General features: G+C 41.3%; 2 protein-coding genes across 3 annotated transcripts in view; one reads left to right on the forward strand and one right to left on the reverse strand.

Annotated features, from left to right (window-relative positions):
- NT5DC1 (5'-nucleotidase domain containing 1) overlaps positions 1 to 24,788 on the forward strand; it is a 142,019-nt gene that overhangs the window by 27,534 nt on the left and 89,697 nt on the right. The window lies entirely within an intron of this gene.
- COL10A1 (collagen type X alpha 1 chain) overlaps positions 1 to 24,788 on the reverse strand; it is a 53,479-nt gene that overhangs the window by 9,944 nt on the left and 18,747 nt on the right. Inside the window, exons 1-2 of one of the 2 annotated variants that reach the window (XM_053263245.1) lie at positions 24,597 to 24,697; positions 4,461 to 4,623 (exon numbers count right to left, since the gene is read on the reverse strand). In XM_053263245.1, coding sequence (XP_053119220.1) covers positions 4,461 to 4,623; positions 24,597 to 24,644 — 211 coding nt within the window. In that variant the 5' untranslated portion in view covers positions 24,645 to 24,697. Of the gene's footprint in view, positions 1 to 4,460; positions 4,624 to 24,596; positions 24,698 to 24,788 lie in introns of those variants that run through there. The other variant, XM_053263332.1, reaches the window with a different exon arrangement.

The following is a 24,788-nucleotide window of genomic DNA, read 5'->3' on the forward strand; positions in this document are numbered from 1 at the left end:
CCTCAGGAGTACCAGGAGGGCTCTGTTTAACAGCTCTTAAACCCATAGCTAGCTCCGGGCAGTATCTTATACTAACTTTAGCAAGTCAGGTAAGTATGAGGCTTCAGCTTTTAACATTTGTATAACTGTTAACAATTTGGGCTTCTTTTGTCTGGATTGCTAACTCAAACTTATTTCATGTTTGCTTTATTTGTTGAGAACAATGCAACTTCACAATTCCAATATTGCACAGTCCAGAGATTGTAGGTAGGTAGATTTTATTTGGGTCATTGACCAGTAAACCTGACAGATGTCTGGGGCATTCATTAAAAGTAGCATTGCAGTGAGCTCTGGGAGATACAGATTGATCAGCTACCTGATATTTAGGTTGTCAGACAGGGTATTTTACCATTACCATACCTTGGGTATATAGGAGCATCTAGATATGCCGTTCATAGGTTAGGGCTAGGGTGAGAAAGTCTAGAAGCAGGAGAAAGTTACTAGGTTTGCTGATTGTGAAAAATACACAGAGAGAGAAGGGGGGACATGGACAGAAAGAGAGAGACATGGGTATCTTTGTGATACTTGGGCAGAAGTAGCAGAAAGCAATCTAGGCTGACAGTAAAACATTTTGAGCTGCTCTGTTGGCAACAGAGAACGTAGCAGAAGCTACTTGTTTTTTGTATGAGTAGGGAGCCAGAAAGCTTATGAAAAGTTTGTTCCATCAAAGCACAGATTGCTGGAGCACTTGGGAGGCACTATTAGGGGTAAAAAAAACACAACTCTGTCTTGATGCTTCCTGTTGTGCATACAGGAGAGAGAACTGCACAGCAGATTTACGACCAATTCAGTTAACAAGAGAATCTGAACACTTCAGGAAATCCTGAAGCATTGTCTAGGCCTGATCTCTGTCTCTGTAGGAATGTTTTTAACATAGATTCTTAAACAGTCCTTGTTCTTTCCCTGTGCCTGTAATTTAAACGAAGAACTTAATCATCTGGGATGTACATTTGATTTAAAATTGAATTCTCTTGCTTTCTGTTTTTATGTTAACAACATTCTCTAGTGTAGCATTTCAGATTAAAAGAATTCTTAACCATCGAGGCCTGGTTATTTTCATGTGACACCTCACGATTAGTTGAAAATGTGTTAAGACCATTAAGTTGTTTAGAGGCCCATCAGCCAGAATGAAAACAGTCCCTTTAGGAATTTAAACATCAGTCTTTACATTTTCAAACAGGCAAAAATGCAGCGTAAGCATGTAAAGTGCCCCTACCTGGAAACACATCCAATTGAAATTAATGATATTGCCTCTGTAATTAAACATATTTGGCATAAGGATGTTAAGGTTTATCTTCCTTATTGTTGCCATTTAATATGCAGTGAGCATCATTTCCACTAATGGGGCAGAGGCATTGCATGCAAAGTGCCTCGCCTCACAGTGATTAGTAATCCAGAGTCCTACTGCATGTGTGGTGGTGGGTGGAGAGGTAATTTTTGCCAATCTCTCCTGCCCCTGGAAGTGTTCTTTAACAACCCAAAATATATCCAAGAGGGTTGCACAGCCCTCAGGGTGATATTTAGGGGTGTTAAAGAGCACTTCCGGGAAAAGAAGTGATGGGCAAAAATAGACACACACTCCTCCCTACATGCACAGGAAAGAGGATTACTAAAAACTATAGAGGTGCTTTGTATGCAGCACCTCCATGCCATTGATGTTGGCCAATGGCTTTTTTCTCATTGGTGACATTAAATGTTAACGTAAGGTATACATAATAGTAAGAGACTCAGTTTACTTGCACAACTCAATGATTCAAATATGTTTAGTCAAATGAAAGAGAAGTGATCACCTTACCATTCAAACATTACCACTCACATATTGAAACAATAATGTCCCCTTCAACAGTATGGCAGTTATTCTAAACAACAGTATGAAGCTGTTGTCTTGAAAATTAGAAAAACAATCCCACTTCTGTAAAACCTACAAAAAAATCACTCCTTTAGAATTCCTGTCTGTATTTTAGCTTCCTGTATTGCCACCGTCACACTACATTGGATTTTGCAATGTATTCTAGCCAATATCATTTCAGAGTCAACAAGACACTCCCCCTGTTAAGGGTACATATGCACTACACATGTATCTTGGTTTCATCCCAGTTTAACTGTCATTGCTTGCTGCAAATAATCCTCAGAATTATAGTTTAGTGAGGATATTTCTCTTTCAGAAATCCCTTGCCCCAGTCCTTCACAGGTCTACAGTTCTGAGGCTTCCCTAGGAGAGGGAAATACCATTAGACCAGTTAAAATCTGTAGTATGGACGTTCATAGCACATTTCCAAATATATTTAAAGGTATGAGTTTCAGCATAAGCAAATCTTTCTTATTAGTTCAGTTGCTAAAGCTGTATTTGGCAAGAGGAAGAAAGATCATCCCAAGAGCACATTCAAAACAGAAATGTAAGCAATATAAGTTTTCGCAGGTTCATTTTAAAAATTAAGTTATTTGTTATCACAGTCTTAGCACTGTCATTTGAAGAATAGTGTTTATATAAAACTGAATAAAGGAAGTGAAATCAAAACATTTTAATCACATCCAATTTCAGTTTTGGTTGACAATCCCAGTAAAGTGGATTTCATGCCACATCAAAATAACAAGCCCTTGATAGGGTGGGAGACAATCAATCATCAATCAATCAATCAGCAGTTATCTGTTGTGGTAACAACTCATAGGATTAGTCTGTTTATCACTTTTTCCCTAGTGACCCAACTTTAGATGTCCTATACATGATCCTTCTGCATCTTATGTCTAGATTAGTGGGGATATCAGAGCAAAAACAAATGCATATTTCCTTATTCCTCTTTTGCTTCATTATTATGGTGAACACATTATGCAGAATGATGAATCCTTTTCATTTGTTTGATCACCCACACCCCTGGTGTGTGGAATTGTTTTTAGGCTGTAATCCCATGTATAAATTACCTGGCCATAAACTGCATTCATCAATACAGAGTTCTTCTGAATAAAGATATCTAGAAATGCACTGTCCTGTGTGCTGCTTGTGCAGAAGTATATTCTATATTGGCTCTTTGCAGTCATGTAAAAACATATCTTTCTCTACAGTGGCAAAATCTATTAATTTTTTTTCTTATAGAATATATACTTAATTAGACTTGCTAGACTATGCCATATTATCTAGTATATTTTCCCTGTAATTTTCCCAGTAGTTTCTGCTGCATGCTGTTGGGAAAACACAATACATCTCAAAAGGTTTTTGATTTACAATATTAAAAACTAGTATGTATTTTAATAACTACCAGAAAACAAGTGTATATCACAACTCAGCTTGCTAGGTTTTTCCATTTAGGTTTTTCCATGCATACTTCTTGGAGTGTAAAACATTAGTCTTTTGGGGGATTTTTTTAGAGACTATTTACATTAAAAATGAGTGAAATATCAAAATTTTGGTTGCATTTTACTTATGAGTGGGATAGAGGAATTGCCAGAAAAGATGCAAATCTGTAAATGGGTAAAGGGGTTTTGTTACAAAAAGTGGTTTTATTCAAAACTAGCCTGAAGAGCATTTTTAGGTTTTGCCATTACACAGGAGTGCAAAATCAATTTTTGTTGATGAAATAGAGCTCACAAACTTCTGGAATGACACTTGAGTTTTAGTAATGGCAATATTGAAATGTGCATAATACATATTTATTGGCATTTTGACAAGACATCTAGCGCATTTAGTAAGGTTGTTCATGCTGTTAGAACTTAAATTTAATCTTAAATTCTGCAATTCGTTTTTTACTTTTGCCTTTATTGTGCTTTGCATTGAACCTTGTAAAGGTGGCAAACAAATGCATTCAATAATATATAGAGAGAGTGAGGCTGCAAACTGTATATTATAGGGTATTCCTATTTAAAAATAGCTAAAATGCCCTTGAGCAATTGGATTGTAGGCTGTAGTTGTCATAGAATCCTTCCTTGCTGCTGTGTTTGCCTGTGAATGTACAGATGATCTATGTGTTCAGAAAAACCACATGGTACCGCCTTACTGGGATGAACCACTTCAGAATGCTGGTGGGAGGTTTTATGTTTGAACTTTTCTTCCTGTCATTCCCCCAACCCCAAAGTTGTTTTCCTCATGGCAAGCTAGAATGTCTGGGGAAAGTTTGGTAGAAGTCTGCTTCTGCTCGAAGTCTGGGAGAGGTTTCCCTGACATTTTCTGGGTAGAGAGGCTCCTAGGTTTGTTATAAACCTGGTATGCTTGATAGCTCCCTGCTATTCTGTAGACAGCTCTACAGTGTTAATTTTAATAAATACTTTAGGAAAATCTGTAGTTTACTTCTTCACAAAACCCATCTTTTTGTACTGCCAAGCAACTGTTACAAAATAATAGGCAAGACCTGTTCAGCATTGTACCATAATCAACATGTGCATCAAAACTATAGGTTGTCCATATTATTTGAAAAAGAAACATAACTTACCATGGCTTTTTACACTGAAAGGTAGGAAAGGTGGCCCCTTCACATTGGCTTGCTTCACACTCTGATATCGTTCAGGATAAAAGCCCTCGCCACCACGAACAATGTTCATAGAAAGCAGCATCAACAGAAAGGATATGTGTAACTTCATATTCCAAAATCTACTCTGTATTTAAGAAGAAGAAAAATGATTACATTAAAAATATAAAACTGAAAAGTGAGCTTGTGGGTTTTCTTCTCCAAAAGAGTTGTAATTAAAACACATGTATTTCATTCACAGCCTTCTGCTTCCACATCCTAGTGGATTTGAGAAAGTACAGGTTTTTAAATGCTCATAATTTGTTAAAAGTTATGAGCACAAACCATTTTAGGCATCAGAATCTAATCTCATTGTATTGCATGACCAGCATTCACTGTAATTAATATGCAGATTGTGGCAATGGTTTACAAGCATTTGAGAAATCTAAGAAAAAAATCACAAAGCAGCTAAAAGCCACTGTAATATGCCTAGAAGCATTAAAGTTTCCAGAAGGAGGATTCTGGTAGTCCTGTTTCAGGAGCAGTAACACTTAGAAACCTAGACATATGTAACAAGAAAGCCTTCTGGAGTAACTGTAACCAGAATACCTTAAGTGCCATTAATGAGCCCCTGAAAACCTCTGTCCCACTTAAATATATTTGGAAGCCAAGCCAGATGAAATTGCAGCATACCAGCTTGTTGTAGGGTTACAAATGTGCAGTAGAGCAGACTTCAGGCTTGGCTCATGTGTCCTTCTGCCACAGGTGTGCAGAGCAGAAGCTGTTATTTCAAGCATCACATCTGAGTTATTTATACTGTTTTTGCCTTCTGACATGAAGTTGCACTGTGCTGTAGCTCCGCCTTCAAACCAAGAAAGTGCTAATTATGGAGGAAAGTTTTCTTGGCCAGACATGTTGTGTCAGGTTGGAGTTTTAAAAAAAATTATTATTGTTATTGTTGTTATTTTAGATGCCATGCCCTGTTCATGAATTCACTTTAATTGTACTAGAACTCAGACAGCCTAGCCTATCATCACAAAATAAGAAATAGAAGGGTATAAGCTATCTTTTGCTTGAAATTTCCAAATAAATAGGTAAGCCATGCTTGGATTAGCTTTATTCACTTTGTGAAGGCAATCCTAACAAAGTAAGTGATAATAAATCTTCCCCAGTATGTAAGGACTTCTTGCATGTGTATACATAGATCTGCTTTCTAATTTTTCTGAACATTCTGGTCACTTTTGTGGCACAGATTTAGTTATCTATAAAGCAGTCAGACTGAGTCACTTTCTTATTCCTCCTTGCAGCTTCTTCTGTCACAGCAGTAAAGCAGGCACAACCTCCCAGTATAGATGACATATCTATGCGTGGTGTAGGAATCTGGATTGTACTGGCCATCCCTGCCTCCTGGCAACCTAACATCTGTGTGCAGATGTCACATTTGTAGTTCTACAAGTGTGAATCTGAACTATGCAATCTGTAATTGTAAACTGCGACACGTATAGATGATAGATCCCCACCATGCAATTTGCTGTGTGCAGATCAAGCAATCGGGGCTTATGTTCATTGGGCTGTGTGTGCAGGAACCTGTGTAAATGTTGACTTCAACACAGGCATGCCAAGGGGACTATCACATGTAGATCAGAATGTCAGCACAGACCTATCAAGGAACTGGCTCAAAGCAAGGCCTATGTCTGTCCATGGCTGTCAGTTCTTCTTTTCTTTCTGATTCTTCAAGTTATGTGTGCTCTTAGCTAGCCTGCTTCTTTAAGAAGATAACAAACCTTCCCGTAGGGTATATATTTGTGTTTTTAGTTTCATTATAGTTTACCTTTATAGAAGCTAGTCTTATCTTCTTAACATGCATGGCATTGAATTCAGTGAATTACATTGTTGTCTGTCATTGGGTATTGGTGCAGCTTTGCCAGTAACTTCTACTGCCTCGGCACAGGGCATGTTGTCAGGGCACAGCAAAGCAACAAGGTATTTCCTTTAGCTGCCACTCACAGCCTAGTTTCTGCTATTGTCATTCACAGCACAGAAACTAAAGCAACTGGAGTAATAATGCTAGCAAATTCAAGGGGCAAAGAAAGCACTGGTACTATATATTTTGCTTTTCAGTCTCTATAGTCTTCCTCAGTTTCCTCACAGCCAATAAATTGAATAGCCTCTCTGTGGTCACACATATGTTTGATCAAGAAGAAAGTAGTACACAAAGCTATGTTGACTTGGTTTGCCCCACCCATTGAATAAGTCTTGGTGTCTGATATATATATATATATATATATATATATATATATATATATATATATATACACACACACACACACACACACACACACACACACACACACACATATATATATATATATATATATATATATCTCCTGCATAATGTAATGAAGTGTGGGATTATTTGTATGTCTTGACTACTATTTGTAGTAACTGCTTGCTATAGAAGCCCTATTTAAGCTAGTGTAAGTAAGTGAGTGGGTAGGTTCCACTCTTAAATCCACTTTTAGTTTATAAATGTGACTATATTTCCAAGGCTTACGCTAGCCTTTGTAGGACAAGACTCTGGGGATCACTTATTGTAGAGTCAGAAGGGACCAAAAACATACACCACCACTTAGACCAATCACTGGCCAGCAACTTGACTAAAGCTGTGCATGTGCAGTGAAAAAAGCCACATGTGCAGTGATAGCATTCTTGTGGGGGCAGTGTTTTTCGTTTGTTTGCCAAGTGCTTTCTCTTGTAAGCACTTGTGGGGGAAAGGGGTATCAACAAAAACTGTCACTCCAAGCACGTCCCATGCTTTATAAGTGCATCACAGTGCACCTTCTTTGACTGCACATGTGCAGCTTTAGTTAGGATGTTGGCCACTGTCTGCCCACATATAGTCTGGTCATGATGTGCCTCAAGCCAGGAAGAAAGCGGTTTACTAAGAAAAATAATAACTAAAAAAAAAAAATGGCTCCCTATCCCCAAACGGCTAACAGTCTAAAAAGAAATATAAGGTAGACACCAGCAACAAGCATTGGAGGGATGTTGTGCAGGGGCTGGATAGCGGAAACAAGCACGTTAGCTCCATAGTATGGGCTAAGACAAAATGCTCTTGGCATCCTTAGGCATTCTGAAGGAATTGCAAGGAAAGATTTATTCCTAACTCCAAATGTGGCAATCTCTCAAGACTCTCAGCCTTAACAAAATTCATCCTTCAGATGAAATGTACTGGCCCACAAGCAGGGCCTTTTTTGTAGTGCCCTCACCATTGCAGAATCCCCTTCCAGAGGAGGCATGAAAGGCTCACTCCATTCGGGTTTCCAGACGGTTGGTCAAAACTTCATGGTTTTTCCACTGACTGATCTGGTTAGAAAGTTGCTGCTGTTATTTTAAATGTTTTAATTGTGTTATGAGCTCATTTTAGATGTTTTAAATTTGTGTTTTATATTGGAATCATTGAGAGCCACATTGAGGACAGGGTTGAGACAGACATATTAAATAAAACAAAAAGTCAATTGCTCCCAGAACCTTGCCTCTAGTTCTGCTGTAGCAGCAGATTACAGGGGCTGCTGGAAGTTCATTGAGCTTGTGGTCAGACATGACACATGAAGAGGTAAATATCAGCAGCCTGTCCAGACACAAGGCTCACTCACAGACTGATGGTTAGCAAAGTTATTGTGAATGGAGGAAAGAAAACTGGGCTTCAGCAGCCACAGGGTTAATACAGATGGTTTAGAGTCGGTAGCTCATGAGAGTCAAGATAGAAGAAGGGGTGAGTACCATTTTACTCTTTTGTCTAGATCACTTATTTTCAAGCTTTATGCCTTCGGGGAACCCTTTCCACATTGGCTTGTCTGCTGAAAAACCCCTGCGTATCTGCCACACAAACTCCCAGGATATTTCAAAGGATAATAGAGTGTATTCTAGGACATGCAGTTCATGCATAGAATTGACGAGACCTACTAGGTCTCACTGCCACCCCACACAAACTGAGAATACATACTTTGATCACATACAATAATCCTTTGTCGTAGTGCAGGCTGTCTTTCAGGGAAGCCTGTTTGCAATTCTTCTCACGAGGAACTCCCTGAAAAACTGCTTGAAAACCACTTGCCTAAAATGTCCAAATATCTAAGTCTATCTTGTAATTGCATTCTGTCTTCCAAGTTCTGTTAGCAGTGCAGGTTTTTGACCCTGTCTCTTCCATTTAGAGACGAGTGAAAATGAGCTTTGCTACAGGCAGAACAGGGATGCTGTCTTGCCATATTACAGGACTAGATGGGTCATAATACACTTGTACTATTTTTTTTCTTTTTGGCATTGGGTGGACATAGGCTCACTGTGGTCTTGGAAGTGGAGAGGTGAGGAAAAGGAACTTGTTTGCTCAATTTGTAGGAGAATTAGTTACATATTATGTACTAAGGGAAAACTAGGACTATTGCATTGAATCTTATTCAGATCTTCATCCCAGCCTTACAACTTCAAATGAAAAGTGAATGATACCAGACAGTCAATGCACTCTGCGTATGCGTATGTAGATAACTGTAAAGCATAAACATTTCCCCACAGACTTCAAGGTTTGCAATGTGATTCATGGTTAGCATTGCTAGAAATCTTTTTAAAATCTGCATTATATTAAAGTGTCAGGAGCAGAAGTTGTTAGAGGTTTATTAGACAAAAGTATTGGCATATGTATTAAAAACTTATGGATAGAGGACTTTGAGTATATTTTAGAATCTGTTGGGTTTTTTACAATTTGAGCCTGTAAATTTGAGCCACTTGGAACCTGCATTCATGAGGAAAAATTGTTTCTTTATAAGGTCATCCTCACCACCTTAGCTGTGGGGCTGGGGAGGTCTAGGGTGATGGCAGGAGCTTACCAGCCTTCCTTCTCAGACTCTTCTGCGCGGCAATGGAGTCCCAAACTTGAATCAGGAGGAGGAAGTCCTCCTTTATTTCAGAGTGCACCACTCAAGCAGTGGAGTGACTGCTCTCGGTAGAGCAGCCACTCCACTCTACACGGTCACGCCTTTCCTCCCCCCCCACCCCCGGCTTGCCTAAAATGGCAGGGGGGGAGCCCAGCTGGCGGTGGCTGCACACATGATGACTTGCCAAGGTAGAACGAACCATCAGGTTTGTTCTACCTTTGTAAATAGCTGGGTAGAGACGTTGGGCTGCACAGGTCTGGAGCAGCTAGGAGCGGAGGGCTCCCAGAGCTTGAGAACACACGAGCTGCCTGGGGTAACCCAAGCAGCTCGCGTCATGAGAATAGACTCTATGTATTTCAAAATTTAAAGAATTTTAAGAGAATCAAATGTTATGTTTTTCTCTTGCAGACTTTTGACATTGCCACTTTTTTGGTGGGTGGAATTTTGTAAAGGGGTTCAGACCTGTACAAAACCACTCAATTGTGGAAGAAAGGGTGTACCTTATCTCATAAGATACAGCCCAATTCACTGAAATACCTTAGTTTTTTTCTGAAAAATGTCTGAGATTAACAGTGCAATATGATTCTGAGGTATGCTGTCTGGATGACGATAGAATTATTGCTAAATTTCTTGTGCCAGCACAACTCCAAATTGTATCAGCATAGTGGCAACATACTGGCATCATTATTGCACACATAACCTAAGTGTGTGCAATTGCTGCACAATTGTAACTAGGATAGCGCCAAGAAGGAAAATGAGTGCAGGTGGAGACACAGTTCATTAAGAACAAAGGAGTGGCCAGGTTAGTCTTGCTACTGTGCCCTTTTGACAGCCAACATTAGTGTTGCTGGCACAACGCCTAAAAGGAAGGCCTCAGCATCTTCACAATCTCCAAAGGGTAGGACTCAAACATGCATTTCCTGTTTCCCGACCTTACACTTTCCCACTGAATTCCCAGGAAGTTTACATTGCTGTTTGGTCCATGTAGGACATTCTTTTTCCATATGGCCACCAATGTTTTCCCTTGTCTAATGCTTGTATCCATTGCAGAGAGAGCAATATCGGTGTTCTGTGTGATGTTTTTTGAACATTATCTGTGGGAGAACTGGGGTGGGCAAATTTTTCTCCTCAGAACATAATCTGATTATGTTCTCCTTGCTATGTGATGTTCTTCTCAGAACATAGCCTAACCTCTTGTCTACTAGGGTATGTTGGACTGTGCATGGGGGAGGCACTATGAGTTTCTCCTTATAGCCTGCTGGGCATTGGGTGTGGGATAGGTTTCTTGATATCATCCTGATGTTCCTTTTATCGATATGTTGATTCATGCCTTTCACATATGGGCAAAATAGAGGATGTGCCAGTTGTTGATTGGGGCCTTGTATGTATGGAAGTGTATACCTAAGGGGTGTCTGCTCTGAGCAACATTGTGATTGTTGGGTGAAGGCATAGTTTAAACGGAATCAGTGGAAATGGCTGTTGTTGCTCTATTGGCTCCTTTCACCAGCTACAATTATTGTGCATTTGGTGCTGGAGTACAATTGGATTTAGACTGATTACACTGGTGTTAAGGTCCAGCAGGAGGCCACTTTGAGGAGAGCCCTGTGAGGCTGTAATCCTAAGCACACGTATTAGAGGATAAGTACCAATTAAGGATTACTTTAATTTGATTAAACATGCTTAAGATAATTTTGTCATATTTCTATGTTGTTGTTGTTTCCATTTTGGGGAGCTCACATTTTTCGTATTGAGAGACCTAAAATGGTTTTTCTCAAAATCGCTCCCTGAATACATTCTCCAGTGAAGGACTGATGTTTACTTTGGCATTAGATATGTGATAACTTGAGTGGTCATTTAGGGTGACTTTTAACCAAAACACCTTATTTAGTTCAAGAATATTTTTATTTTAACCAGCCAAGTCCCAATAGCATAGCTGTGTTTCTGCTGTCTGTTTACCTGCAGTCAATTGTGACACTTGTGGCTACATATTATAGTCCTGAAAAAATGTAATGTGGCCTGAGTTTACTGAACTCTCTAAATAAGCACAATGTTGTCCTGAGATTTCAGATGTATTCAGATTTCACTGCATAGGGAGGCTGGTTGGCATATTCATATGGGTGGAGAGGAAAACACCAGTATTTCAAATACTGGAAGTTCTTCCAGATGTCAGCTTTCTCTGTGACAGAAAGCCAAAATAGGAAGTATTTAATGGAAAATGTATTTGCTTTCATGGAGGTTTTTGAGTTTTTGTGGCTGTTGATATACCTTGCTCAGAAGTACCATGTTGTACCATGTGTGATTTGCATGAGGTTTAACTCAGTTGGCTATGGACTCTACTAAAAAAACTGTTTATGGCTTCTCCCATGACAAGCAAGACAAGAGATGTGCAGCATGACACTAATAATCACCTCCTGGAAATGTCTATATCAGGCGGTATAGAAATCTGATAGACAGATAGATAGATAGATAGATAGACAGACAAACATGTCATCACTGTTGTCTTTATCATGATCATGATCAGTTATCCTTCCATGACATTCATGCAGAAAACAGAAAACAGTGGCGCCACAGTGGGAGAAAACATCGTTTTACAATGCTATTTTAAAATATGATTTTATAAGGTGGCACTTACTTTCTTAAAAACAACACATCTTCACAATGATACAGATCAACTGAATACTATGGACCGTAGGGCATTCTTCCCTTCTGACATTCCAAATGTGGTTCTCTATCCCTTTTACTTGGCAGATTGATATTTGGTCATGCCTGAGTCACAATGGTATCAGCAGAGAGTTTATCTTTTCAGGGGCAATCAATGGAATATTAACGATCCACAATATTCAGTTGATCTGTATCATTTTGAAGATGTGTTGTTTTTAAGAAAGTAAGTGCCATATTTTAAAATAGCATTGTAAAACACTGTTTTCTCCCACTGTGGCACCACTGTTTTCTGTTTTCTGCATGAATGTCATGGAAGGATAACAGATCATGATAACGATAAAGACAACAACAACAACAACAACAACAACAACAATACATAGCCTTTGTATATCCCCTTTTTGTTTGTTTATCTATTGTATTTCTATACCACCTGATATAGAAATCTCTAGGCGATGATTATTAGTGTCATGCTGCACATCTATTGTCTTGCTGTTATTTCTATAAAATAAGGCCTCCATATTGCAGCTGAGGCTGAGACTGATTGGCCTAAGGCCAGCTAGTGAGTTTATGGCAGAGGATAAAACTGATGTTTGATAGTGTTGTGTGAGGTGCCAAATCGAGCTGTTTTCCAGTGCAGGTCAAATTGAGACAAACCTGGCCTTCTTCAGGATGGATCCCAATTTATTTATTTATTTATTTGACATATTTCTATACCACCAAAAACTTACGTCTCTGGGTGGTATTTCCCTGTATGCCCCTGTATTTCCCAAATGGGCAGAAGACTCTTCCGTTTAAAACTGTATTTTGTTCCCAACAGTGAGGGGGAAGTGGATGCAGCATCGTGACTTTAAAAACAATTCCTTGCAAAGGTTCCCCCCACCCCCACTGTCTCTGCCATCTGTCCTGGGAAGGACACAGGTCTCTTGGGTATTGTGCTCTTTTCAATGGCTTCAGCCTTTGCAACAACCCAGAAAAGACTACAGTTCCCAAGAGACCCTGTGTCTCTCCCAGGACTAATGGGAATAAAATAAAATGCTGCAAAGAACTTTTTTGAAAGTCAAGCTACTGCAGCCAAAGCCCCCTCACTGCCAGAAACAAAATAAAGTTTTAAAAGAGAGTGTTTCCTGCCCACCTGGAACATACAGAAGTCAGGGGGATGCAAGTTTGGGCAGAAGAGTTCCAATGGGCTTGCACAGACAGTGTGGAACAGGCCAAAGCCATGGTTCCTATTTGAAACAACCCCTTCTAATCAGGCTGAATTGAGTCACTCAAAGCATTGAACGGAGGTCCCACCAAGGCATGGAGGAAGACTCTGAATCAAATTGGTGCTCTATTACCTAGCCCTAATATTTTGGTTACATATGTACATGTAATGGGATCGTGACAGCAGGCCTTGTCTCTATTGATTGGTTGATTGTTAAAATGTTAAAGGTTAAAACAAAACTACAAAAATTACATAATTAAAATATCAGCTAGAATTTAAAAATACAGATCTGATTAAAAGATTAAAAAACAAGCACAATATAACCATAAAATATACAAAGCAGCAGCAATAGGAGCAATCACATAAAAGCCTGGGTAAAAAACCAAGATTTCACACTATTTCTAAAAGATGTGATCGAAGTCTATGTGGTGTTCATACTTTGAACATAGCATATGAGTGAACAGACTATATAGACAGAGGCTCTTTCTGCATAATCTGTACCTTGCATTGCAGGGGCAGGCAGCAGGGTAGTACAGATTATGAAAAGAAAGCTGACAGACATAGATTCTGTGTACACATAGTACAATCAACATTTGGAGGATGGGGATGGAGGGTGCTAGCACAGTCCCACTTGCTCCTCCATACAATTGTTTGTAGATATGACTGTTCTGCATAGATTTGCATGTTGATGTAGATAGTTGAGGCATGTGTGTGCGCGCACTCACACCATCATCATCATCATCATCATCATCATCATCATCAATGTATTTAATTCTCTTAAAGATACCCGTCGCTAATCCCATGTGTGGCAGCTCTCGCGAGAGCAGCTGCCTGGGGATAGTGGCGGGTACGGGAGACAATGGTGGTGGCGGGCTGGCCTGGCCCAGCTGCCGGTTGGCCAGAGGAGGCGGCAGCAGGCTGTTCTGGCCCAACTGTTTGGAGGAGGTGGTCGGCCGGAGGAGGTGGGAGGAGGCGGCAGCTGGCCAGCCTGGCCTGGCCACCCGCTGGGAAGAGGAGGCAGCAGTGGGGTGGCCTGGCCTGGCTGCCCATTGGGAGAAGAAGGCAACGAGCTGGCCTGGCTCTGGCCCAGCCGCCTGTTGGCTGGAGGTGGCGGTGGCGGCCCGGCCTGGCCCGGCTGCCCACTGAGAAGAGGAGGTGGTGGGCTGGCTTGGCCCTGGCCATCAGTTGGCTGGAGGAGGGCATGGCGGGCTGGCCTGGCCCAGCCGCCAGCCGGGAGGAGAACGCGGAAGCAGGTGGTGGGCCCGCCTGGCCTGGCTGCCGGGAAGAGGAGGTGGGAGGAGGTGGCAGGCCGGCTTTCCGGCCAGCCCGCAAGCCAGAAAGTGCAGAGGTGGGGAGAAGTGGGCGGTGGGGGGGGAGGAGGAGTGGCCAGCCAAAAAGATAGGCAGGCTGGCATGGTGGTGGTGGGGCAGTGGCAGTGGGTTTGCTGGCCAGAGGTGCAGATGCTCTGCACCCGGCCAAGCTAGTATTTTATAATACTGGTTAGTATGGGGAAAGTCTCTGTACTTTCAGGGTGTTTTAAGTGAATGGAAAAGGTAAAAAATAATAGGAAAATATTGTTAACCAGTCTTACTTTTTTCCATGCTCACATTCTAGCAGATAGTGACAGTTTGCTTTTTCATTTTCTTTAAACAGCTACGTATTAGTGCTACTTTCCAGGTGCTATCATTACTATAATCAAAATCTATTTTTACTGTTCTGCATGGGAGAAGGACTACTAAGTCATAGGAACATAGGATGCTGCCATATACTGAGACAGACCATTGGTGTATCTAGCTCAGTATTGTCTACACAGACTGGCAGTGGCTTCTCCAAGGTTTTAGCTTATTAATTCTGTCATCTACAGGAAAACTAGAGTTTCTTTATATTCTATTTTCTCTCTCATCTCTTAACGTGTATTGCTTTCCTTCACTATGTGTACTTCAGTGAGATCCTGAAGGAGGGTAAGAGCTAAACCCACTCTCCCCTGAGGTAAAAAGGTTCAAGATATTTCCTCAGAAACCACATAATTAGAGGAATCTTCCACAGCAGCTCTCTGGACACTTAACAGCTAGTTTGCAAAGTATATTTTCATCAGCAGGTAGCAAAGTCAATGAATACAAGCATTGATTTGCTTGCTACCTGGGAGTGGGCAAACATCTGATTCATGAAGGAGAACTCCCTGTGTGTAAACAGGTGCACAGGTAAAAAATATTTTGGGGCTTTTCTTTTGTATCAGAACAAGTAAGTGTCTGAGCATGCTTTTAAAATATGTTGAATTTGTTTTAGTTTGTTTTGCTAAAATAGTGTGTAAGAACTTTGTGCTTGCTTATGTTCTATATCCATCTTCTCCTTTTCTCTGTTCCTCATACATCTAGAGCTCAGTTGTATGATAGAAAAGTAGTATTACTCTTTAAAACCTACTTCTTTTATTTGATTTTAAAAGACGTGGATGTACTCACTCAAGTTACCGTCTCATCCCAAAATGTGAGGGTGACAATGCAAATGACTGCTTTGACTCCAGAAGCTGCTGTTAAAGTACAATCTCTTCTGTCTGAAAAGTAGGCAGCATTGATATTAAAACTGTGCCCTCTGTGCCACTCATTGCATCCTGACCCAACCACCCTAAGGCAAGAGCCTGGCGACCTTTATCCATAGAATATAACACTTAATTTGCTATAACTGTAGGATATATCTATTTCTTTCATAGAAATGCAGGGACTTCCAAAAAGCTGTTAATATCAGGCTTGAATGCTAAAAGATGATGGGTCCTGGCAGCAAATAGTTATGATAGGTGCTGGAGGAAGGCCTCAAAACCTTCTGTACTACACAAAGAATTTCATTTCCATGGAAATTACTGAACGTAGTGGAAGAGGGGCATCTAACACAACCAAGAGACCAGTCTGAATACTCTTCTCATGACCAAAAGAACACTCCAGGGGACAATAGGAAATGAATGTGGGGTTGTTGCTGTTTTTCAATATGAAGCTCAGGGTGGCTATTTTATCTATAACAAGTTGTTCTAGTAAGAACTAATCAGCCTACTTTCCTTTCACTGTCTGTCTCTACAACTGGCCTAAATTTGGTTCAAATCAAGGTTCACAAGTTAGATCTCTTGCATCTCAAATGTTCATGCATCCACCATCTTGGATCAGGATGGATGACATTATTACAAACTATACCATTGAGGTGTCCCTGTGTGTCACTCACTACAACTATATCAAATTTGGTTCAAATGGGTTGGACAGTACTCAGATTAGTGCACTTGCACCTCAAAAGTTCGCATGTCCACCATCTTGGATCAAGGTGGATGACATCATCACAAACTACACCTCTGGGACATCTCTATGTGTCCATACAGCTGTAGAAAATTTGGTTCAAATCAGTTAGACTGTCCACAAGTTATTGCATTTGCGCCTCAAAAGTTTACGTGTCCACCATCTTGAATTGGGTTGAATGACATTGTCACAATCTATGCCCTTGAGGTGTCCCTATGGGTCCCTACAGCTGTAGCAAATTTTGTTCAAATTGGTTAAGTGGTTCACAAGTAGCCCACTTTCACCTCAAATGTTTACGTGTCTACCATCTTGAATTGGTTTGGATGACATTGTCACAATCTATGCTGCTGAGGTGTCCCTATGTGTCCCTACAGCTGTAGCAAATTTAGTTCAAATCATTTAAGCTGTTCACAAGTTATCCCACTTGTGCCTCCAAAGTGTATGCATCCGCCATCTTGGATCAGGGTGGATGGCATCAACACAAACTATGCCGTTGAGATCTCCCTGTGTGTCACTCACTGCAACTGTATGCAATTTGGTTTAAATCAGTTAGACAGTCCACAAATTAGCCCGCTTGTACCTCAGATGTTCACGCGGCTGCCATCTTGAATGGGAGTGGATGGCATCATCACACACCACACCATTTGGGTATCCCTATGTGTCCCTACAGCTATAGCAAATTTGGTTCAAATTGGTTAAGCGGTTCACAATTTAGCCCACTTGCACCTCAAAAGTTTATGCATCCACCATCTTGGGTCAGGGTGGATGACATCGTCACAAACTACGCCGTTAAGGTGCCCCTATGTGTCCCTACATCTGTACCCGATTTGGTTCATATTGGTCCAGGCATTGCGAAGTTGATAGTGGGCAGGTGGGACACACACAGAATGACGGGTGATCTCATAAGCCTACTGGGGGAAAGGCTAATAAAAATGCACCTGGAAACTGAACTGAACGCTGAACTAGCCCTCAGGTGTATGATATGGTTCCTTATTCTGAATGGACTGCAAAACCCCTTTTATATCTACTGTGTTGCCATTATGATGATGATAATGATTAAACACTCAGAGACAAAGAAAGCACCAGCAACAACCACTGGAGAGATACTATACTTGGCTCTACAGGGACAGTTGCTCTCCCACTGCCAAATGTAAGACAGCCATCCCTTTAAGAGTTATATTCTATCCAGTTAACAGGATAAACATCAACTAAATGCCAAGGACTTTTAGCACCAACAATCCCCCTTTTTAACAGGCTGACTTGCTAACATCATGCCCTTTATTCCCAAGTCTGTTAGCCCACTTTCCAAACTAGGGCATGGTTGGGAAGAAGGGCCATTTGAATCAGCTGGTAGATGTGTGAGTGATTTGGAATAGATTGGCAGGGGCTTCTGACTCCCCCGCCCCCAAGTTATGCTGCTGTAACAAAGAAAGCAAAACCAGGAGTGGATTTGTTTTTAATGTGAAAGGACTGTGAGATCAATTCTGGTGCTGAAAATAAATTCTTGGGCTCAGCAAGCATGTGCTCTGAGGTACCCTAGGCTTTAATTCTAAATGCATGCCAAAACTGCCGAGCCACTATTTTGCACTTAGCTCTGGTTGATGGATCTCTAGGTTCTAGTGGTTTGGTTTGGTTTGGTTTGGTTTGGTTTGGTTTGGTTTTAAAGCAAGCCTGAAGTCTGCCCATTCTTGGACTAGGGAGAAACTTGGCTGACTGCACCAATGTTTCTTTGAACAGCTTAATGAGACATGACTACAGTTCACTTTCACTGGTGGAGCAAGACATCAAGTACCTCCCTCAGAAATTCAATTCTTTTTCTTTTCTCTATATACTTTTTACCAGATATCTGTTTAAAGCCAGTTACTACTACTACTAGAAATATTTATATACCATTTTCCAACAAAGGTTCTCAAAGCAGCTTTTATAGAATAATAAATAGTACATAAAGTAGAAGGTCCCCTGTCCCAAAAGGGCTCACCATCTAAAAGAGAAACAGAAGATAGACACCATCAACAGCTATGGGAGGGATGTTGTGCTAGGGTTGGATATGGACAGTTGCTCTTCTCCTGTTAAATAAAAACTGCCTCTCTGCTCAGTTAGCAGGAGTCGTTTCTAGGTTCTATCTCACTCTAGAATTGTAAGATATTGAATTTAGATAGGAGTCTACCCATACATTGAGACTATGAAGACAGAAGTAAGTAAAGTTCTCTGCAGCTTCCAGAGTAGTAGTATATAAATGTCTTATGAAGAATTAAAATAAATGAGCTAAATGTGGGACACAGGTGGAATGGGTGCAAAATCTTGTCCAGACAATGGGGAAATGGTTAGCCTTTAGTGTTATCCCTAATGTGTACCCTTCTACTTTCTCTGTTATAAATAAATGAACCTTGCCCATTATCCTGACACTGTTCGGCAAGGTTTCCACCAGCAAGGGCCATATCGGATACAAAATAAAAACTCATCATCATAATGACAGACAATTTGCTAGTAATAATTTTTGTATAAAATATCCCAACTGTTTATGGCACACAGAGAAAATTGTGTGTGTGTGTGTGTGTGCGCGCGCACGCGTGTGTGTTTTTGCCAGGGCTTGTTTTGGTGGCTGTGTGGCTTTCAGTTTTAGTTTCTCTTTTGCTTGGAGACACAGTGGGAGGAGCCAGCTAGGGCTGAGGAGAGTCATATCTGGTGGGAGGAGCCACATTCCTGTTGAGCCTGGTTGCCTCAGTTTGAAGCCTATTTTCTACATAATAGGAGGCAGCCAGAGAACTTAGCGAACAGAGCTTAGGAAACAGGAATTAGCAGACAGTTATCACAGGGGTTTTGCATATTTTGTGGAAATATGTGGGAGAACTTGAAAGGAGCCCCTGTTGATCACATGGAGCCCAGCAGGAAGAGAAGCTAAGTACTACTCCCTCTTTTATATTTTGGGGAAATAAAGTTTAAACTGTTGAATAGCTGACAACTTCAGCTAAGACTTAACTTTCAAACAAACAACATCCAAATCCTCAAAACAGCAAAACAAAAGTCAAGATAGAAAGCCAGCAGGGGAAGGTATGCTCCCCAGTGTATTGCACAGAGTGTTGCATGTATGCCTATCTGCTCGATGGGCAGAAATCATGGGTGTGTGATTGGTGCAAGGAGCTCCTGGCTCTCAGAGAACAAGTTTGTTCCCTTGAAGCCTAGGTGGCCGATCTAGAGAAGCTCAGTGAGTCAGAGAAGTACATGGACAAGACCCTCAGGGATGTGATAGAGGCAGCCCACTCCCAGACTGATGGTTCTTCTGCTGTCATGGAGAATGGAGGTCTCAGGGAAGAAGGAAATCATTCTGAGGAAGAGGGAAATGCTCCCTTAGAAGGGATCCCTTCCATGTATGATAAGCCCATATCCTCTTGCACAGGGGATACTCCTACGGAGGGGTGACCTCCTAGTAGTGGGTGATTTGGTTATTAGAGGTATAAAGAGATGGATCAGTGACACACATATAGACCCAAAGGTGACTTGCCTGCCTGGTGCGAAGGTTGCAGACATCAAGATAGGCTGTTAGGTAGTGCAGAGGAGGAGTTAGCTGTTGTGGTGCATGCCGGTACCAACAATGTTCTGAAATGTAGTCAGGAAGTCCTGGAATCAAGATTTAGGCTGCTAGGTAGTATATTTGAAGTCCAGGACCCTTCAATATGTGACTGAGCTAGGCGAGCTGAAATGCTTGAGTGCTAATTGTTGTGGTCCAGGCCTGATTTGTATACTAAATATGCTTATTAGCTAGCATACAAAATTAGGCCTGTCTCATAAGTGTCACCAAGTGACCAAGTTCTTTTATATAGTGACCATGTAGGATCTGGGCACAAGGAAGAAAGGAGATCAAACCAATCCTAAATTATTCAATGGGCTTTATTGAGTATAAAGGAATAACAACATCAATCTAGCTGAGCAGAAAGCAGAACATCCTATCAGTATTACTAACAGTATTTCAACCCTAGCCAGCACCAATATTCACCCAGCGTTCCTAACTAACATATGTGTGTGTGTTAAATCTTCCTAGAGCCTAATTCAATTCAGATATAGATGGAAAAGGCAGGGTGGTAAGGAAGGTTGAAGACTGGCATGGGTTGGGAAGATCAGGAGTTAGTAGAGGGAAAGGGGGGAAAGGAGAAGGAGGTGAAAGGATGGAGGGATCCAAGGCTTGTGGGGAGGCATATTTCCCGAATCAGAGGCTTGAGAACAGTGGAGCTTTCAGCTGAAGGAGAGAAGCTTTTGGCTGGAGACAGGAGCTTTTAGATCAAGCATGCAGTTTGCTCAGAGCACGGCTGAGAGTCAGAGCACTGTGGCTGGGGAAGTCTTGACTTCTCACTTCACAGCAGAGGTCAAAAAAAGTCCCTTCTCCCATGGCAAGAGTTCCTGCCTCTAGCCCCACGGCTTGGGCAGCAAACCCTTGGATTGCTCATGAGTAGATCTTGCTTGTAGGCACAAGATTGCATGTAGGCACAAGACTGCTAATCTGCCATGTCCAGAGACTCCTTCTTATAGTGGTTCCATCCTTTGATGTTCATTTGAGTCTTCTGGATTACAAAAGGCGTCTTTCCTCTTTTAATTATCAAAATTAGCTCAGGATATTTGGTCAGTCCAGGGTAAACAGGGTCTCTCTTGTTAGCAGAGTATTGTTCTATTGTCATTCCCCAAAACAAATCTACATCTTCTCCTGCCTTGTCCCAAGAATGTTAAAAGTCAGGAGTTAGTGAAAGAGTTAGTTCTATTTGTGTGAGACAGCAATTAAATTACTTCTTGTGTACCTCTATCTAGTGTGTAATTATAACAAAAGAATATTTAAAGTAACATCAAAAGGGGTACATGTTTGAGGCAAGTTAATCAACACATTTGACTAAGGCAGAAGCATCTTGTTAGTGAGGTAAGGGGATTACTGGACAGCAGGTTAATTTCCGCAGTGTGAGACTGGTAATTAAGCCTGACCCATTGTGTCTCTTGTGAGTTCCACAAACACTGATAACCAATGCTAGATTACCCCTGCCTTTACAAATCATTTATCGGGCAGTCATGAGATCTGGGCATCATGTTCACCTCAAGTTCAGGCATTTAATTGAACTCTTCATATAAAATGAAATCAGACACAGGCCTGAATTCCATATACTTCTGGAATATGGAATTCCATAATTCCATATACCTCTGGATCTAATGTTGGGGTGCCCAACATAATGAAAACATAGATATAGTGGGAGTAATGGAAACATGGTGGAATAGTGAGAACCAGTGGGACACTGTTATTCCTGGATACAAACTCTATAGAAAGGACAGGGAAGGGGTGAAGTGATGGTGGAGTAGCACTGTATGCTAAAGAAAGAATAGAATCTAATGAGCTAGAAAACCTTGGAAGACCAGAGTCCTCCACAGAAACTCTGGGTGACAATACAAGGCCTGAAAGGAAATGAGCTACTAGGATCACCCTCCTGATCAAAATGCTTATGGTGACTAGGAGTTGCAGATGGAAATCAGGGAGGCATCAAAGAGAAACAGAACTGTAATAATGGGTGACTTCAATTACCCACACATAGACTGGGTAAATTCACATTCAAGAATTGACAAAGGGGCCAAATTTCTAGATATGCTGAACAACTGTGCCCTAGAACAGTTGGTCATGGAACCAACCAGAAAGAAGGCAATGTTTGGAAGTAATCCTGAGTGGTACACAGGACCTGGTGCGAGATGTCAATGTCATGGAACCTTTAGGGAACAGTGACCATAGTTGTCAGGGGCATGCTGTCTTATACCAAGGATGAGGAAGAAATAGGCACTGTGACAGCAGAGGAGGAAGGAGTACAGCAATCTCAAAGGCAAGAAGTTGCAGAGGCAAGCAGGACCGACGCACGGGGGGTTGAAATAGAAACAGAGCCTAGTACATCAGCTACTCTAGGGGAAGCGCAGCCGATCTCAGCTATAGAACAGCGTCAGTCAAAGAGGCAGGAGGAGATAAGGAGGCACGTGTGCAGAAAGGCTCAACTAACAAGAAGAACTGCTGACTCAGAGACCCAGGATTGAGAGCACCTGGCTTCAGCCTATTTAAGACGGCTTCGCCTCACTCACATTGCTGGCAGCAACGTCGGGCTTTGGTGAGCGATCCAGCTGTGTTCCTGTTGGTTTTCACTGTGTTTTTGACTTCAGATCGTTGGTATCCTGCTTGTGGATTTCGACTTGGACTTGGTTTGACTGACTGCATATGGTGACAACACGGACTGGCTTTGGTTTTTGGAATTTGCTTACTGCTTGGCTCTAACAGCCTCCTTTTGACCCTTTCTCTGCTTCACGCTCTGTCAGTTGATACATAGCTCAAGATTAGCCTGACAGGTTTACGATAATAGTGTCATCAAATTCAGCATATATATGAATAGTATATGTGAGTAGAGAATCACCAAGGAACTCTAACATACACTTTGAATTTCAGAAGAAGAAACGTCTCTAAAATGAGGAGTTTGGTGAAAAGAAAACTGGGAAAATCAAGAGAGTCACTTGGTTCCAGAATGCATGGAATTTGTTTTAAACCACAATAATAAAAGCCCAGTTAGAATGTATACCAAAAAGGAGGAAAGGTACCACTAACTCCAGAAGGATGTTACAAATAAAATCGAGAAAGCTATAAAGGAAGAAGACTTCCTTCCAAAATTGGAAGGTCTGCCCAAATGAAGAAAACAGAAAGGAACACAAACTCTGGCAAAAGAAATGGAAAGAGACAATAAGGGAGACAAAAAGAGAGTGAGGAACATTTAGCTAAAAGCATCAAGGGGAATAACAAAAACTTATTTAAATATATCAGAAGCAATAAACCTGCCAGGGAAGAGGTTGGACTGTTAAATGATGAGGTAGTGAAAGGGATTATAAAGGAGGATATGGAGATTGCAGAGAAGGTAAATGGGTTCTTTGCATCTGTCTTCATGGCAGAGGACACTGAACGTAATACCTGTACGTGAACTGAGCTTCTCAGGGACAGAGGCTAAATAAGTGAGTCAGATAGAGGTGATGAGAGATGATGTTCTAAACTGTCAGGAAAAACTAAACATCAACAAATTGCCAGGGCCGGATGGCATCTACCTGAGAGTCCTTAAAGAACTCAAATGTGAAATAGCTGGCCTCTTTGCAAAATATGTAACTTATTTCTACAATCAAGAGATAACTGTACCAGAGGACTGGAAAGTAGCCAATGTAACACCAATTTTCAAAAAGGGATCTGGGAGTCTGGGAAATTACAGACTAGTTAGCTTAACGTCTGTACCAGGCAAATTGATGGAAAGCATTTTCAAAGATAAAATTGTTAAGCATATAGAAAAACAGGCCCTGCTGAAGGAGAACAACCAGGGGTGTTGCTATAATTGAGTGAATGGGTTTAAAGAACCCGGGGGCCCCAGCTCCTGAGGTCCCCCCCAGATCCACCTCTCCCTATTTTCTTCATTATCTCCCTCACTCCAAGGGGCCACCAGAGAGAGGGGTGAACACAGGCCCCCTCTCCACTTGCTATGCCCCTGAGAACAACATGGCTTCTGCAAAGGTAAATCTTGCCTCACCAGACTTTTGGAGTTCTTTGAGAGTGTTAACAGGCATGTGGATAAAAGTGCTGCAGTTGACATAGTATACTTGGAATTCCAAAAAGCTTTTGACAAAGTTCCCCACCAAAGGCTATTGAGTAAATATAGCAAAAATAGATAAGGGGACAGGTTCATATGTGGATTGTTTGGCCACTGCGTGAAAGAAGATGCTAGACTTGATAGTCCTTGGGCCTGATCCAGCAGGGCTGTCTTTATGTTATTACCTTATTCCACATATAGTTTTATAAACTGGCATATAACTATGATTGGTTGCACACCAGCATATGTTATGTGAGAGCTTTTGGATTAGTGTTATAATCCAAATATTTTTTCACATGCTGTACATTCTGCCTTAAATGTGCTACAAAATGTTTTTAATTGGTCCAACCTTGGCAGAAGCTACAGTAAGTCATTGCTTCCACACTACTATGTACTAATTCCTACTCATTTCCTCTGGATCTTACAGTTTTCCTCTTCCTTTTGCTGATGTCCAGTGAAGGTGGAGAGAGCATGGCAGTTGTGTCAGGTCGAGACCAGCTTTCCTTTCAGAATATATAGCCAGAGCTGTCTTCCTCGCCGCAGTAGTTGGCTTGCACTTATCCTATGCAGCTGCCAAGAGGCTCTAGAAAAGCAGCCAAAATGTCAGTGCCACTTAT

Source organism: Hemicordylus capensis, chromosome 1 (genome assembly GCF_027244095.1).
Source record: "Hemicordylus capensis ecotype Gifberg chromosome 1, rHemCap1.1.pri, whole genome shotgun sequence".
Taxonomy (NCBI): domain Eukaryota; kingdom Metazoa; phylum Chordata; class Lepidosauria; order Squamata; family Cordylidae; genus Hemicordylus; species Hemicordylus capensis.